This window comes from Panthera tigris, chromosome F3 (genome assembly GCF_018350195.1).
Source record: "Panthera tigris isolate Pti1 chromosome F3, P.tigris_Pti1_mat1.1, whole genome shotgun sequence".
NCBI lineage: Eukaryota > Metazoa > Chordata > Mammalia > Carnivora > Felidae > Panthera > Panthera tigris.
The window spans coordinates 40,293,659-40,308,342 of NC_056678.1; the positions used below are offsets into that span (position 1 = coordinate 40,293,659).

General features: G+C 55.8%; 1 protein-coding gene across 1 annotated transcript in view; it reads left to right on the forward strand.

Annotated features, from left to right (window-relative positions):
- IGFN1 (immunoglobulin like and fibronectin type III domain containing 1) overlaps positions 1–14,438 on the forward strand; it is a 31,217-nt gene extending 16,779 nt beyond the window's left edge. The window contains exons 12-24 of the mRNA XM_042976535.1: positions 1,232–1,349; positions 1,862–1,986; positions 2,110–2,251; positions 2,600–2,902; positions 3,420–3,719; positions 4,194–4,367; positions 5,394–5,522; positions 7,575–7,877; positions 8,863–8,951; positions 10,685–10,880; positions 11,612–11,911; positions 12,673–12,999; positions 13,895–14,438. Of these exons, the coding sequence (XP_042832469.1) occupies positions 1,232–1,349; positions 1,862–1,986; positions 2,110–2,251; positions 2,600–2,902; positions 3,420–3,719; positions 4,194–4,367; positions 5,394–5,522; positions 7,575–7,877; positions 8,863–8,951; positions 10,685–10,880; positions 11,612–11,911; positions 12,673–12,999; positions 13,895–13,908 (2,520 nt within the window). The 3' untranslated portion in view covers positions 13,909–14,438. The remainder of the gene's footprint in view (positions 1–1,231; positions 1,350–1,861; positions 1,987–2,109; positions 2,252–2,599; positions 2,903–3,419; positions 3,720–4,193; positions 4,368–5,393; positions 5,523–7,574; positions 7,878–8,862; positions 8,952–10,684; positions 10,881–11,611; positions 11,912–12,672; positions 13,000–13,894) is intronic.
- Positions 14,439–14,684: the final 246 nt, after the last annotated feature.

Consider the following 14,684-nt stretch of genomic DNA (forward strand, 5'->3'; position numbering starts at 1 on the left):
GTCACAGAGTCTTTCAGGTGGGCAGGACTCCAGGAAGGGTCTCGGGGGCTCTGGAACCTCAGGGGTCCCTGAGGCGCCGGGGGCTGTCGGCTCTATGGGAAAATCAGGTGTCAGAGAGTGGCAAGATGCTGCTGGAATCCCAGGGTCTCCTGGGGGCAGAGAGCCTCCCAGTAGGGAGGGTGGGTCTGCAGATCAAGCAGGGGGTATGGGGGCTTCTGGGTTTCCTGATGGTCAGGGCGCAATGGAGGGTGAGACCTGGGCAGATGTGGCTGCTCTGGAATGTGGACATGAGCAGGACTTCTGGAAAGCAGGCCCAGGAACATCAGACAGGGGTAGAGCAGCTGGTCTTGGGGGATTTGCACCTCGGGGAGGTGGGGACTCACAGGTGGAAGGCAGAAGGATGGGAGCTGCATGGAGGAGTTCAGTGGGTACAGGCCAGGTTCTGGACAGCAACCGGATGCCTGGGGAAAGGAATAAGTCAGCATCAGGTTCTGCTGATGGACAAGGTGTAAGCCACACTGGGGCCCTAGACAGGGAAGACCAGGGATTTGGCCAAGGTAGCACAGGTGCTGGGAATCAGTCCCCAGGTTCCAGAGCTTCCAGATCTCTGCAGGAGAAAGATCCCACTTTCAGTGGGACCCATGATGGCTCCAGGAGCAGGAAGGGTGCTCCGGGCCAAGAAGGAGCTGGTGGGCGTCAAGGCCCATGGTTCCTGGATAGCAAAGGGTCAGGTCCTGGAAGGGGCAGGTCTATTGGCCCAGGGGACTCAGGTGTCCTGGAGGAAGAGAATTCCACTTATAGGGAGAATGGCTTCACCCAAAAACCTGGGGATTTAGGGCCTCAGGGAGCCTGGAATAGCCTCGATGGGCCCTTTGGCAGAAAAGACTCTGTAGACAGATCAGGGGGCATCCAGGGCATGGGCTTTCAGCCAGACAAAGGACATAGAGGAGAAAGAGGGTCCCTGGAGGCTGAGAATGACAAGGCCCAGGGTCCAGGCGCCCAAAAGGAATATGAGGGATGGGGAGCAGAAGAGTGTGGTGGGTCAGACAGAAGGCCTGGCCAGCTCAGAAGCAGGTCCCTGAGACAGTCAGGGGTGGAGGCTGGGACAGCAAAGAGAAGGGGAGCAGAGGAGGGCAGAGGCTTGGGGCAGCCACTGGGAGGAGACAGCAGAGGGAGCGGAGGGGTGACTCTGCACGAAGACTGGAGCCAAGAGCCCCCAAGTCATCTTGGCAGCAGGAGAGGTGGCAAGGACGGCAGGTCAGACATCTATGGCCAGGGGAGGGATGCCACCCCGAGTACCAGATCCAGATCCAAGCGTGGCACTGACGCTTTCTCCAAGGAGGCCCAAGGTAAGTATTTCTCAGGGGAATGGCTCCAGTGGGGTAGAGCCAAGGGCAACTGGAATGACTGGGTCGGTCTCAATTCTGTCTCCAGCCCCAGGAGTTTGTCCCTGCTGGCGCCCCTCCCCCCATTTTTAGGGATCTCTTCCCATCTAGGAAGCAGCCTCTTCTTCCTTGTGCAGGTGGGATCCAGGCGGCGTGGGGCCCAGAGGTCTCTGGGTCTCTGTCTTAACATCCTATGTCCAAAGAACTAGAGCTGTTGAAATGCTCTGTGTGAGCCACTCAGACCTCAGACTTCCCACCCATGTGACTCAAGGGGCCCCTCATCTACCTTGCGTCCCAGGTCTCCCATACAAGCCTAGGTCCTGCTGAGAAGAAATGGAAGGTTTGGCTTTGCTGAGCCCAGCTGGCAGGATGTGGTGGCCTCCCAGGGCACAGTGCAGGCCATGGTCTGGGAGGCTGGGCCTTAGGGGGAATCCTTGGGTGGCTAGCCCCCCCAAACTCCCTCTGTGTATCTCCAGGCCCCATGAGCTACTTCTCCAAGAGCCTGGCTGACCTGGAAGTACAGCAGGGAGAGGCCGCTGTCCTCTCCTGTACCCTCACCCGTGACCTGGGCCCCGGTGCCTGGTTTAAAGATGGAGTCAAGGTACTGCCTGCCCCCGTGCTTTTCCAGCCAGTTTGTGGGAGGGGCCTCTGCTTACCCCGGGGGTGCCTGGAGGAGCTGGGCAGGGGTGGGGATGACAGGCTCTTCTGTGGCCCTTGTTTCCAGCTCAGCGCCCAGGATGGAGTAACTTTTGAGCAAGATGGTCTCGTGCACAGGCTCCTCATTGCCCATGTGCAGGGGCCCCAGGCTGGGAGGTACACCTTCGTAGCCGGCAACCAGCGGAGCGAGGCCACCCTGAGTGTCCATGGTGAGGCTCCGCCCTGCCCTGCTCAGCAGCCCCTTTGCACCAGGTGGTATGCTCCCCCTTTAGACACCTGACTGTGTGCTTGTCTGCAGCCAGTGACGAATCTCATCCTCAGTCTGAGAAGGTGATTTTAAAAAGCCGACCCACACTCTCCCTACCCTCTGTCAGGAAGAGAGGTCTAATCCTAGTCCTTCCTGCAGCAGATGAAGCCCATTCGTCCCCTTGTTAGTCCTCTTGGGGAGGGGTCTTTACTCTCGGCCACATTTCCTTCTCCGGGTCCTTGTGTCCCCACCCCCCAGGTGCGCGGTGCCCAGGCTGCCGTTTGACGCCCTTGCCCCGTTGTGTCTCTAGATCGCCCCGTCATCGCTCCAGATGTGACAGAGAAACTGAGAGAGCCCTTGGTGGTCAAGGCTGGGAAGCCGGTGACAGTGAAGATCCCCTTCCAGAGCCACCTCCCAGTTCAGGCTGCCTGGAAGAAGGACGGAGCTGAGCTGGTGGGCAGCGGCAGCAGCCGGGGGGTCCAGGTGGCCCTGGGGGACGGCTTCACTCGGCTGTGCCTCCCTAGCGCTGGCAGGAAGGACCGTGGCCAGTACAGCGTGACGCTGAGGAGCGAGGGAGGCTCCGTCCAGGCCGAGCTCACCCTGCAAGTTATAGGTGCCAGCCCCAGCCTTCTCCCCAGCCAAGGCCTGAGGGTCCTGGGCTTCTGGAACCTCCCTGCCAGGAGGAGCAGGCCCAGAGTGCGGTCCCCGGGCTCAGATCCTCATTTGCATGCTGTTTAAGATCCAGACCTTCTCCACCTTGTCCTTTCTCCCCCTCTCAGACTGGTCAGGAAGAAGCAGTTTAGATAAATACAGGGCTGGGCTCCCTCTGGTTGTGCTTCTCCGGGAGAATGCGTCCAGCCCCGGGAGCTAACGCACCCGGCCTTGAGTGGTGGCAGCAAGTTAGCGCGGAGCAGGGGCAGCCACGGTGGCACGTTCCACGTCACCCCTGTGGGTCTGTGTGTGTGTGTTGGGGGTGGAGACCGGGGACACCTCCAGGTAATGCCCAAGGCCCTCTGGACATTCTACCCCACTGCAGGCTTATCCGCTGATGAGGGGGGCAGTCTAGCGCCACTCCCCTCCAGCTCCTTTGACCCCCCCTTCTCTTCCTGCTCCTCTCGGTGGGACCCCAGACAAGCCCCAGCCCCCACAAGGTCCCCTGGAGGCACAGGACTGCCAGGGGGCTGGTGTCTGCCTCCACTGGCGGCCCCCCCAGGACGACGGGGGCCGGGCCTTGGAGCACTACGTGGTGGAGAGGCGGCAGGCTGGCAGAAGCACTTGGCTGAAGGTGGGCGAGCCCCCCGCAGGCACCACCACCTTCACCGATACCCACGTGGAGCAGGGCAAGAAATACACCTTCCGAGTGCGGGCTGTGACCTCTGAGGGGCCCGGGGAGGCCCTGGAGTCCACAGAGGTGCTGGTGGCTCCCGAGGGTAAGAGGGCTCTAACACTCCCGGGCTCTCCGCTGTGCCCAGAGAGTAGGCGGGGCTGCCCCAGACACTGAGGGACACCGGGGGTCTTGGGGCCCTTCTAGAGCACTGTGGAGACTCCTTACGTCAGCTTCCTTGGGGATCTGGCGGGCGATCAGGAAGCAAGATTTATGGGGTCTTCTCGCGGCCCTGGCTCTCTGGGAGTAGGGGTGGACAAGCAGAGCCCGTGTTCTCAGGAGCGTGGGTGGGGCAAGCACCATTCCCCAGCAGATGCCCTCCATCTGGAGGGAACTTGAAGCTGAGGGGCCTCAGGGCAGCCTCTAGGCTCCCAGGCCACAGCCAGAACAGTGTCCTAGGGCAGGCTGGCTCAGCCCCCTGACGCTCCCTAGGAAAGAGCAGAGTGTGGCCCCCAGGACCTCACTGTGAGCTGGCACTGTGATCAGCCGCTGGGCTGATCTGCACCTTCTCTGCCCCCAGCTCTCCCCGGGCCCCCTTCCACCCCAGCCATCCAGTCAGCCTCCAGCCAGGGCATCACACTGACGTGGACGGCACCTCGGGGCCCCGGCAGTGCCCACATCCTGGGCTACCTGATCGAGAAGCGCAAGAAGGGGAGTAACACCTGGACAGCAGTAAATGCGCAGCCCGTGCCTGGTGAGTGGGCCAGAATGGGCGCTCTGAGTTATCCTGGCCCAAAGCTTCCCTACGTGACCTCTGGGCTCCAGGGTCCTGTGGCACCATCGCGCCCGATCCCGTTAGTACAGTGGGTCTCACTTGGGGTAGTCTCGCCCCCTGCGGGCATTTGGCAATTCTCTGGCAATTTGGGGTTGTCATAACTGAAGTGTGGGAAGGTGGGGGGTAGAGGCCAGAGACGCCACTAAACATCCTACGATACACAGGGCCACACCCCTCTCCCCATCCCCACGCCCCCAAAGAACTATTTGGCTACAAATGCCAATAGTGCCAAGGTTAGGAAACCCTGGAGAGGGTTCCAGAAGTCTCAGGATGGGAGCCAGAGATGGAGCTGCTAGCACTAACCCCTTTCCTTCGGGCCTGGACCTCAGGCAATGCGCTCTTTTCTCTAGATCTTACCTTCCTCATCCATAAGATGGGGAGAAGTGTCCCCTATCCCATTAACTTCCCTACGGTTTCCAAGAAACTGCTTTCTGAGATCGGAAAGAACTCAGAAAAGTCCAAGCCAAGTTTGCAGGAGAAAGACCAGGTTCAAGGCGGGTTGTCAGGAGACCAGGTTTCTAGCCAGGGCTGTGCGACTTAGGAGCAGAGGCCTCTCAGGGCCTCAGTTCCCTCATCTCTGGAAAAAGGGTTTGGAACTAAGGGCATTCTTCCAACTTCCCTATTTAGTCATTCTTATTTATAAATATATATATTTATAACAACTCTTATAACTCTGTAAAGCAGAGAGAACCAGAGAGATTAAGGCACTTGTCCAAGACCACCAGCAGGTTAGTGACAGAACCAGACAAGGATTAGGGCCTCTGACGTCTTGAGCAGTGTTGTTTTCACCTTGGAGAGAACCGAGTCACCGGTAGCTGGCTGCCTGGAGAGGAGGAAGGTGTTAGTACCCTAGGTTTGGTCTTTTCCAGAGCTTGGTGGCGCCATCTGTGTCCCCATCACCTGGTCCTGTCACGGTGGGACTAATGTGGGGTTGGCTTCTCACAGGCAGGAAGTGGACCGTGGTGGACATGCGGCAGGGCTGTCAATATCAGTTCCGGGTCACGGCTGTGGCTCCCTCTGGCCCCGGAGAGCCTGGACCCCCATCAGATGCTGTCTTTGCTCGGGACCCCATGAGTAAGTAGGGCACCAACCCAGGTTGGGGGTGGTGGTGGTGAGACGCAGGGGACAGCTCTGAAGCCTGCGGGACAGGACTGGGGCCGTAGGTCAGGGCCAGTCCTGAAGGAAACGGTCAGGAAGGCTGGAAGACAAAGGTCGGAAGGCCTCTGGGGTGAGGCATATTTTAGGGGCCTGGGGGAGACATAAGGCCCCAAGTTGAGATCAGACAGGCCCAGGGGCCAGGCAGTGGGGATTAGAAGAAGCCCTTCCTAAGATCACTTTGCTCACTCTTCAGGTTCTGAGCAGGTCAGCTCTCAAGGACTCATTCCAGTCTTATAACTGTCCCCCCACCCCAGTGAAGGGTCATCATCTCTGTGGGGCAGGTGGGAGGTCACAGTGGAACCTCACCATTGACTCTCCAAACAGCAGATATTTGCCCTTCAAGGTGGCTAACACTGTGCCCGCAACTAGGTAAATAAATCCTGGTCTCTGCCCTTGAGAAACATTCAGCCTCGAACAGCATTTCCCTGTCTGTGATTTCAGACCTCCATGCACAGAGAGATGTCAGAGCATCATGATGTTGAGAACAACACAGACAGCCAAAAAGTTCTGTGATCAAAGATGTTCATAACAACAACCACCACCACCAAAACAACCACAGATATTTATAACATCTAGCCTCTGATATTTCCAAGTCCTACAGGAAAGGGTCCTGTTCTAGTTTGAGCCAGATTTCCCAAATTTGAGGAGAGAATACCTTTTCCACAAAACACCTATCCAAAACCTCACCCCAAGACATACAACTTGGAAGACGCTCCTCTGTATACCTCTTATGAGCCTCTTATCCCCTTACGAGTCTGCTAATGACAAGCCATGGAGGGAGCGGCACATTTCTGGCAGCTCCTGGGTTGGCCAGGTGGTCCACACCTTGAGAGTACTTTTGTATCCCCACAGGGCACACACGGTAGGTGTCAGGTCTGTTGAAACGAACCCAGCAGGAACAGAACGTTGTACAAGTTGAATGGACCCAGTGGCATCTAAGTTTTAGTCCTAGAAAGGGCAGAGTGTGGAGTGGAGGGGATGAGAGGGGGAAGATTTTATCCCTTGCAAGTGGACCAACCCGGTCCTAGTTTACCAATCTCTCTCCCTCTCTCATCGCTACTAGGGAATGGAGACAGCAAGCAGCGTAAGCAGCGCCCCACATTAGCCACCCCAGTCCCTACCTGTCCTAGACCCTTGCTACGAAGCATGGTCCATGGGCCAGCAGCATTACCTGGGGACTTGCTAGGAATGCAGAATCTCAGCCCTCACCCAGGCTGCCGAATTAGGATCTGTAGTCTTAACCAAATCCCCAGGCAGTTTGTAAACAAATTCAAGTTTGAGAAGCACTGCCCTAGCCCGGATTTGGAAACACGTGGACAGCTCTTAAAAATCCTGCTGCCTGGGCTGCACCCCAGACTAATGAAATGCACGTTTCTGGGGGTGGGATCTAGGCATCAGTGTTTATAAGGCTCCCCCTACATGATTCCAGTGGGCAACCAGGCCTGAGAGACTGCTGTGCAATTCACAGAGCCCTTTCTTTGCACACATCACAACCCCTGTGGGTGCATAGGGCCTGTTATTTTCCTTCCCATTTAACAGGTGAAGAGTAAGCATGGACTGAGTGCCCAAAAGGTGGTCTTGACTAACTCAGAGCTCAGAACCAAAAGATAGAATTCTAGCCTTCAGGGATCTTGGAGCCCACGAGGCCATCAACGAAAATACCCCATTCCAGGAAATACAGAAGGGCAGTTAGGGGAAGTGGGTTGGCAGGTGGCTGAATGAGTGGACTGAGGTGGGGAAAGCTTTCTGGAGCAGGTGACCTGGGATCTGTGGTGCGTAGCTGAGGCAGAGTATAGGACAGAGTAAGGGTGTGGTTCCAGGTACCTGCTCTAGGGAAGTCTAGGGGCAGAATCCTTAAGTGAAAGAGATACCCAGCCTCCCGCATGAAAACGAATGAATATCCACACTGAGTGGCCTCCCTCAAGAGAGGGTGATGCCGTTCCTGACATTCCCGTGGTACCTGGCCAGGACCCCCAGGGCCCGTGAGGGACCTCCAAGTCACAGATACGTCGAACACCAGCATCACCTTGAGCTGGGCGCAGCCGGATGCTCAGGATGGGGACGAAGCCCAGGGATATGTGGTGGAGCTGCGTGGCTCAGACAGTCTGCAATGGAGCCCATGCCATACGGGCACCGTGCCGGTCACCACCTTCACAGTCAAAGGGCTACGGCCCCAAGAGGGCTACTTCATGAGGGTGACAGCAGTTAACAACGGGGGCCACGGCCAGCCCACTGCCCTGGATGCATTAGTGCAAGCCATGCCTGTTACCGGTGAGTGCCACCTCCTTGCTCTTCCTGTGCCCCCTTCCTGAGAGGGCCTCTGAGCAGCGTCCGTGCACTTGCTCAGCCAGGATCCCCTTCCCCAGTTTCATGAAGGGCCATTTATCAAGCACCTATTATGAGCCCGGCACTGGACCAGGCAGGCCCGTCCAGAAATGTTTTCTCATTACGAGTCATAAAAATCCTCCAGGGTTCGAATTTTTGCCCCCAATTTACAGATAGGGAACCTGAGGTCAGAGGCCCTTGGCCCTGGGTCATACCACTGGTAGGTGGCATGGCCAGGATTTAAACCAGGTGACTGACTCCAAAGTCCAGGCTCTCTCCAGGATTCTTTGCTGCTTCCCAACCATGACCTAAGAAGGCATAAGTGCTACTCAAGTGGTACTAAGCACCCACAGTTCGTGCTCAGAGTAGAAGACACACAGCTCCCTGTTACCCAAATGTGGATCTTTTCCTTTGGATTTAACCCCTGGAAACAGCTGACTCGTCTTTGACCCAAGCTGACCTGGGCCATCCCAGCAGGCCCTAGTTGTCATAGTAACCAGAAGGAAGACAAGTACAATGAATAGCACGTGTACCCAGAGTCCAGAATCCTGGGACCTTGTCCTGGTTCCGCCTCCGGCTTGGTGTGGTCCCAAGCCTGTCACTTCCTAGCTCAGATCAGTGTTCATCTATCTCCTCTGCAAAACAAGAGTTGGATTACCTTTTCACTGTCCCCCTCTGTTCCGGCCTAACCCGCACCCTCTCCCCGATGGCTTCCCTTTCTCAGCTCCCCACCACCTCCTGCGGCTCCCCCCCTGCCCCCGGGATCCTCCTCCCAGCTCCCTATCCATTTCCTCCAGAGCCTCCCCTGCCACCATAGATCTCTGCACCAATTAGTCAGGCCCAGACTTCCCCCTCCAGCTCCACCTTGTTGGAGACCTGGAGCTGGGGCCCAAGGGTGGAGGGAGGTGACGAGCCATATTGTGTGTTCCAGTCAGTCCCAAGTTCCTCATGGATTCCAGCACAGAGGACCTGCTGATGGTCAGAGCTGGGGACACCATTCGTGTGCCTGTTTCCTTTGAAGTGAGTATATCTAATGGGGAGTGGGGAAGAAGGGAGCCCAGAGCAGCCAAGAGAGCCGGATTCAGCCCTGTGGTTCTCTTCCCCACCGCCCTCCTTTTTGGTCCCCAGCCAGTGGTCAGGGCTTGTGCTGCAAATCAGGCCAGAAGTGAGGAAGGAAGAGGGTCCTCCCTGAAGGCACAGCCCCTGACCTGGCCACTGGGTGGCCACTCTGCTCTCGTCTACAAGTCCCTCTAGTGGTAGCTTCTGTCACTGCACCTCTAAGCTATGGTGCCCACTTTCCTCCACCTCTCCTTACATAGCCTGGGAATTCAGGGGCCTGCAGGATGGATAATCCCTTTTGACCTTAGAATGAGTATTGTACAAGCACATGACCTGCATTTGACTCGGGATGATCCCCAACCAACACCACCTGTCCCTGTATGTGTAATGTAGCAGTAATGTGTGGTGGCTGGAAGCCCAGATTGCCTGGGGTCAGGTTCTAGCATCATTACTCACTAGCCGTTTGACTTTGGACAAATATCTTAACCTCTCTGTGTTCCAAATTCCTCATCTGTCAAATGGGGATAATAGTAACTTATCTCAAAGGATTTTTCTGAGGATTCAAGGAATTAACACATGGAAAGCATGTGCAGTACCTGGCATATAGCAAGTGCCCAGTGTGTGTTATCCATCAGTAATTACGATGATGATGATGATTACTATTAAGATCATCATTGTCGGGGCGCCTGGGTGGCTCAGTCGGTTAAGCATCCAATATCGACTCAGGTCATGATCAACTCTTGGTTCATGCGTTCTAGCCCCGCGTTGGGCTCCACACTGTTAGTGTGGAGCCTACTTGGGATTCTCTTTCTCTCTCTCTCTCTCTCTGTGTCTCCCCTGGCCCCTCCCCCCTTCTCTCTCCCTCTCCCACTTGCTCTCTCTCTCTCTCTCTAATTAAATTTTAAAAGCCTTTAGAAAGAATCATCATTGTCACCAACATCATCTGTGTGGGAACTCATAGGCGGCAGAGCCAGACTCAAACCCAGACATAACTCTAAAATTACATGTCCTTGGGGCCCCTGGGTGGCTCAGTCGGTTAAGCGTCCGACTTCGGCTCAGGTCATGATCTCACGGTTCGTGAGCTCGAGCCCCGCGTCAGGCTCTGTGCTGACCGCTCAGAGCCTGGAGCCTGCTTCGGATTCTGTGTCTCCCTCTCTCTCTGCCCCTCCCCTGCTCATGCTCTGTCTCTCTCTGTCTCAAAAATAAATAAAACATTTAAAAAAATTTAAATTACATGTCCTTAACAATGAGACCATAATAAGGACAACGGTGGTGACAAAAATACCTAACACACACTGAGTGTTTAACACTGAGTGTTCCTTGGCCCTCTTCTCTATGCTTTCCACGTGTTACTAACTTCTCCAGTCCTCAGAACAATCCCGTGAGGTTCATTACTGTTGGAATGCCCATTTGACTCTGATGCCCAGTGAGTACAGTACCAGAGGATCTCGCGGGGAGCTGGGGGTTTGCCTTACTCTCCCTGTCCTGCTTCCTCACTATCCCACCGCCCCCTACCATACCTTCCTGTATCACTCCCTCTCGACCAGCCTCTCCCTAAAGAGGCACTTCCCACCTCTGTGATTCTGCCCAGACATTTCCCCTCCGAGAATGCTCTTCTCCCCTTAGGCCCAGCTTAAATACCATCACCCCCACAAAACCTCCCCTGCTTACTTTTCTTTCCTCTCATTTCCCAGGCTGCCCCCATGCCTGAGGTGACCTGGCTGAAGGATGGCTTGCCCTTGCCTAAAAGAAATGTGACCTTCACCAAGGATGGCCTCACCCAGCTCCTGATTCCTGTGGCCAGCCTCTCAGACAGTGGCCTCTACACTGTGGTGCTGAGGAGCTTGGAGGGCAAGGAGGCTACCTACAGCTTCCCCCTCAGGGTGGCAGGTGAGGCAGGCCTAGGCAGGGTCAGCCGACACTGGTTTGCCACTCCCCAAGGCAGGGAGCTCTCCATCTGGCCTAGTCACGGGTCTCAGCTCGTCTACCATGCCAGGGAATCCAAGGTGACCACACCACCAGCCATTCCTAAGAGCTTGAAGAAAGGAGAAAAGGCAGAAGGAGAGTCTGGAGTGGGGTGCGGGGTGCGGGTCCGTTGTCCTGCCCCAGGAACTTAGGGACAGTCAAGCCACAGCCCTTCACTGGACTTGTTATTCTTCATTTGGGGTCAGTGAGCAAAGACAGTCATCATCATTACCTCAACTGAATGAGCCTTGGAAGGATTGTCTGTGGTCCTTGTACACGATAAATGTTGCCCTCCCCACTGGGACTCCCACATAGCCCCCACCCACCCTGGAGAAGCTTCTAGAACACAGAAGTGACCTACAGCTAATGATGGGGGCTCTGCAACTTGGTCTTGTGGAAGCCTCTCCACTGTCCTGTGTCATTTGACTTATAAACCAGAGTGAATTCAAATAATTCTGGTTGGAAAGCTTTTCTACTCTCTAGGGATAGCTGCAGACCCCCAGCTGAGCTCTCTCTCTGGCTCTAGCTGCCTGCATGGCAAGACTGCACTCCCAGGACCTCAGAAGACTTGGGGACCTCCGGGAGGGCCATGCAGAAGCCCTGGGGACCCCTGCTCGGTAGCCCCGGAACTCAGCCCCCTTTGCTTTCTTGAGCAGCATGCCCGAAGTCTCCCGGGCCCATCCGCCTGCAGGAGAACGTGCCTGGGACAGTGACGGCTGAGTGGGAACCTTCTCCAGATGAGGCCGGGGATGTCCCCCTGCACTACGAGGTGCTGACACGCTCCTCGGCGCACGGGCCCTGGCGCCAGGTGGCCGACCACGTGCACACCAACCACTTCACCCTCCTGGGTGTGCTCCCCGGCCACGAGTACCACTTCCGGGTGGTGGCTAAGAACGAGCTGGGGGCCAGCCAGCCCTCAGACACCAGTCAGCCCTGGTGCATCCCCCGGCATCGAGGTGAGCTCTCAGGGATGCGGGCTGCCACTGGGGGGCAACCCAGGCAGTGGTGGCCAAGCTGGCTCAGTGTATCTCTGGCCGCCCCGCCCTCATCCCCGCCTCCCTGCCTCCCCCACTCCCCGCCTCACCACCTCCGAACCTCGCTCAGCCTACGGGCCTCTGTGTCCTTGACTCAGGGTGGGTCCAGAGAGAACAGAGGGTCGTGGGTGTCCGCGTGTCCAGGAAGCCTTTGGGCGGGGTCACAAATCAGCTGCAGGCAATACAGCAAAGAGAGGTTAATGTTTCTCTGAAAACCAAGTATGTTTTAGAGTTAACGAAATGTGGGCCTTCAAAGTAGTTACTGGAAAAAGCAGATTATGAAATCGAATGCATGATTCCATATTTCTAAAACACACACACAAAAAAAATGTCTGGAAGATTCCACACCAAAATGTTAGCCCTGGTCGTTGATAGGCAGTGAAATTATGCATGGTTTTTATTCTTTCCCTTTTTGACTTTCTATATGTTCTAGTTTGTCCACAGTGAATGTGTATTAGCTTGTAGTTGAAAAAAAAAAATCCAAAAGGTATTTTAAGAAAAAGATATAAGAGTGAGTCAAGCCATGGGGGCCAAATGTGCAGGTAAGATGTGGCAGAAGGACCGAGGAAATGCCTACATTCCATGTGACTCATGCCTCAGCCAGCCCTTCCTTGCTTGCTGACCTTTCTCTCTCTCTCTCTCTCTCTCTCTCTCTCTCTCTCTCGCCCTGGTTTCTGCCACAGACAGGTTCACGGTGAAGGCTCCCAGCTACCGGGAGCCTGACCTGAGCCAGAAGCCCCGGTTCCTGGTGGGCCTGCGGACCCACCTGCTGCCTGAGGGCTGTGAGTGCTGCATGAGCTGTGCCGTGCAGGGCTGGCCCCGGCCCAGCGTCACCTGGTTCAAGGACGATCAGAGCCTGGCAGGAAACCCGGAAGTATATAGCACTGATGTGCTGGGCGTGTGCTCCCTCATCATCCCCAGTGTCTCCTCCAAGGACAGCGGCCAGTACAAGGCAGTGGCTGAGAACACGCTGGGCCAGGCTGTCAGCACTGCCACCCTCATTGTCATAGGTAAACGTCCCGCCCTGGCAGAAGGCCAAGCTGGCAAGGGGGAAGGGAAAGAGAGTCAGAGCAGGGAGCCCACCCTGTCGCCTCAAGAGTGATGGGGCTGCAGGTCAGGATACCAGGTTCTTCCAACCGCCTTGGCTCTCCAGGATCTCTGTTACCTAAGCTGACCATCTCTTGCCATCCAGGGCCTTGATTTGCCCATCTGCAAAATGAGGTATTGACTTAGATCCTTGACAACCAACTCTTGGCTTAGGGGACTATGTGCCACCCACCCAAGCTTCCCAGTATGGCCTTGCAACACATCTCAAGCTGAGAGCTAAAGAGGCTTCTTCTGCCTTCCGTGTTGCACCTTCATAAATTTGCCCAGATACAGACGTTAAGTCCAAAAAGCCCCACTGATTTCCTTATCAGTAGTCTCCTTTTCAGTAAAGCAAATACTGTATGTTAATAAGAAACCATTTCTTCCTTAATAGTACTTAAACATCTTCTATTTTGAAGAAGGGGGAGAAAAGTAACTCCTACACATTTTTCACTCTTCAGAATCAACCTTTGGGCAAAAATGGCCCTTTCAGCCCCGAACCAGCGTGTCTTTTGTTTCTATGGCATTTATGCCAAGGCCCTCGGGAAGCCACTCTCAAAGCGCCCCAGCGTGTGCACACACCTAGTCCTGAAAAGACTGTTTTCAAAAAGGTGTTTGGAGATGGTTGCCAGGGAGGGAGTTTGCCCAAGCTCGGAGAGCACGCGGTGTCTCTGCATTTGAACCCATGGCCCCTGACGGCAGAGCCCCTGGGCCTGACCCTGTTCTGTGTGACCTTCACCATGTAAGAGGGGTGGGAGGGGAAGTGGCAGCTGCTCCTTCGGGACCAGCCAGAATATTCTGGTGTGCTTTGTCTTGCAGAATCTAGCTCCTAGCCCCACCTCTCCCTGGGATGGCCCTGTCTGGCCCCACAGCCATCGGATGGTGACAGATTCCTGAAACTTCCCTCTTGACGCCCACACTGGCCCAGAGAGCCAGTCCTAAAGGATGGAGCACACTGGTAGTGCCCAGAGCCCGGGGATGTTCCACCAGAAGGGCATGGAGTCCTTGGGGAAGAAAGAGAAGAAGCGGGGGCATCCAGCCTCTCAACCCCAAGCCAAGTGCCTGAACAGATGACAGGGAACCTCCTCCGCCCTCATTACGTGGGCTTCTTTCTTTTCTACTTTGTGGGAATCCAGAAAGAACCTGTCTGCAACATGGAGGCCAAGTCCTTGTTTTCCCGAGCTGGGTTCCTAGAGGGAGAGCAGAAGAGCTAGGCCTGCTGTGGACACCAGAGGGAAGAATGAGGAGGTCAGAGGACCTGGGTGAGGGCCAGGGCGTCCAGGGCATGTGTGGAGGGAGTGCTTTCTGTGCCTTTCATCATTAAAACATTAAGCTAATACAAGCCTATCATTTGCAAGTTAACTTGGGGTTGGTGTGGTGGAGGAAAGGTTCCCAGTGCAGAGCCTTCATTCCAGGCTCCAGCTGGGAGGACGGGTGGGTTCTGGCTCAAGGGAAAAATTGGGTGAGGACTGGCCTCCTTCTGCAGCCCAGGCCTGTGAGCAGTGGCTTCCCGGGGTAGGAAAGCGGAGAAGACTTGTTGGGTCTGCATAGTAGAGAGACCTCCCACGCTCCTCTATTTGGCAAAACTCCTGTGAGCGGCAGAGCAAGG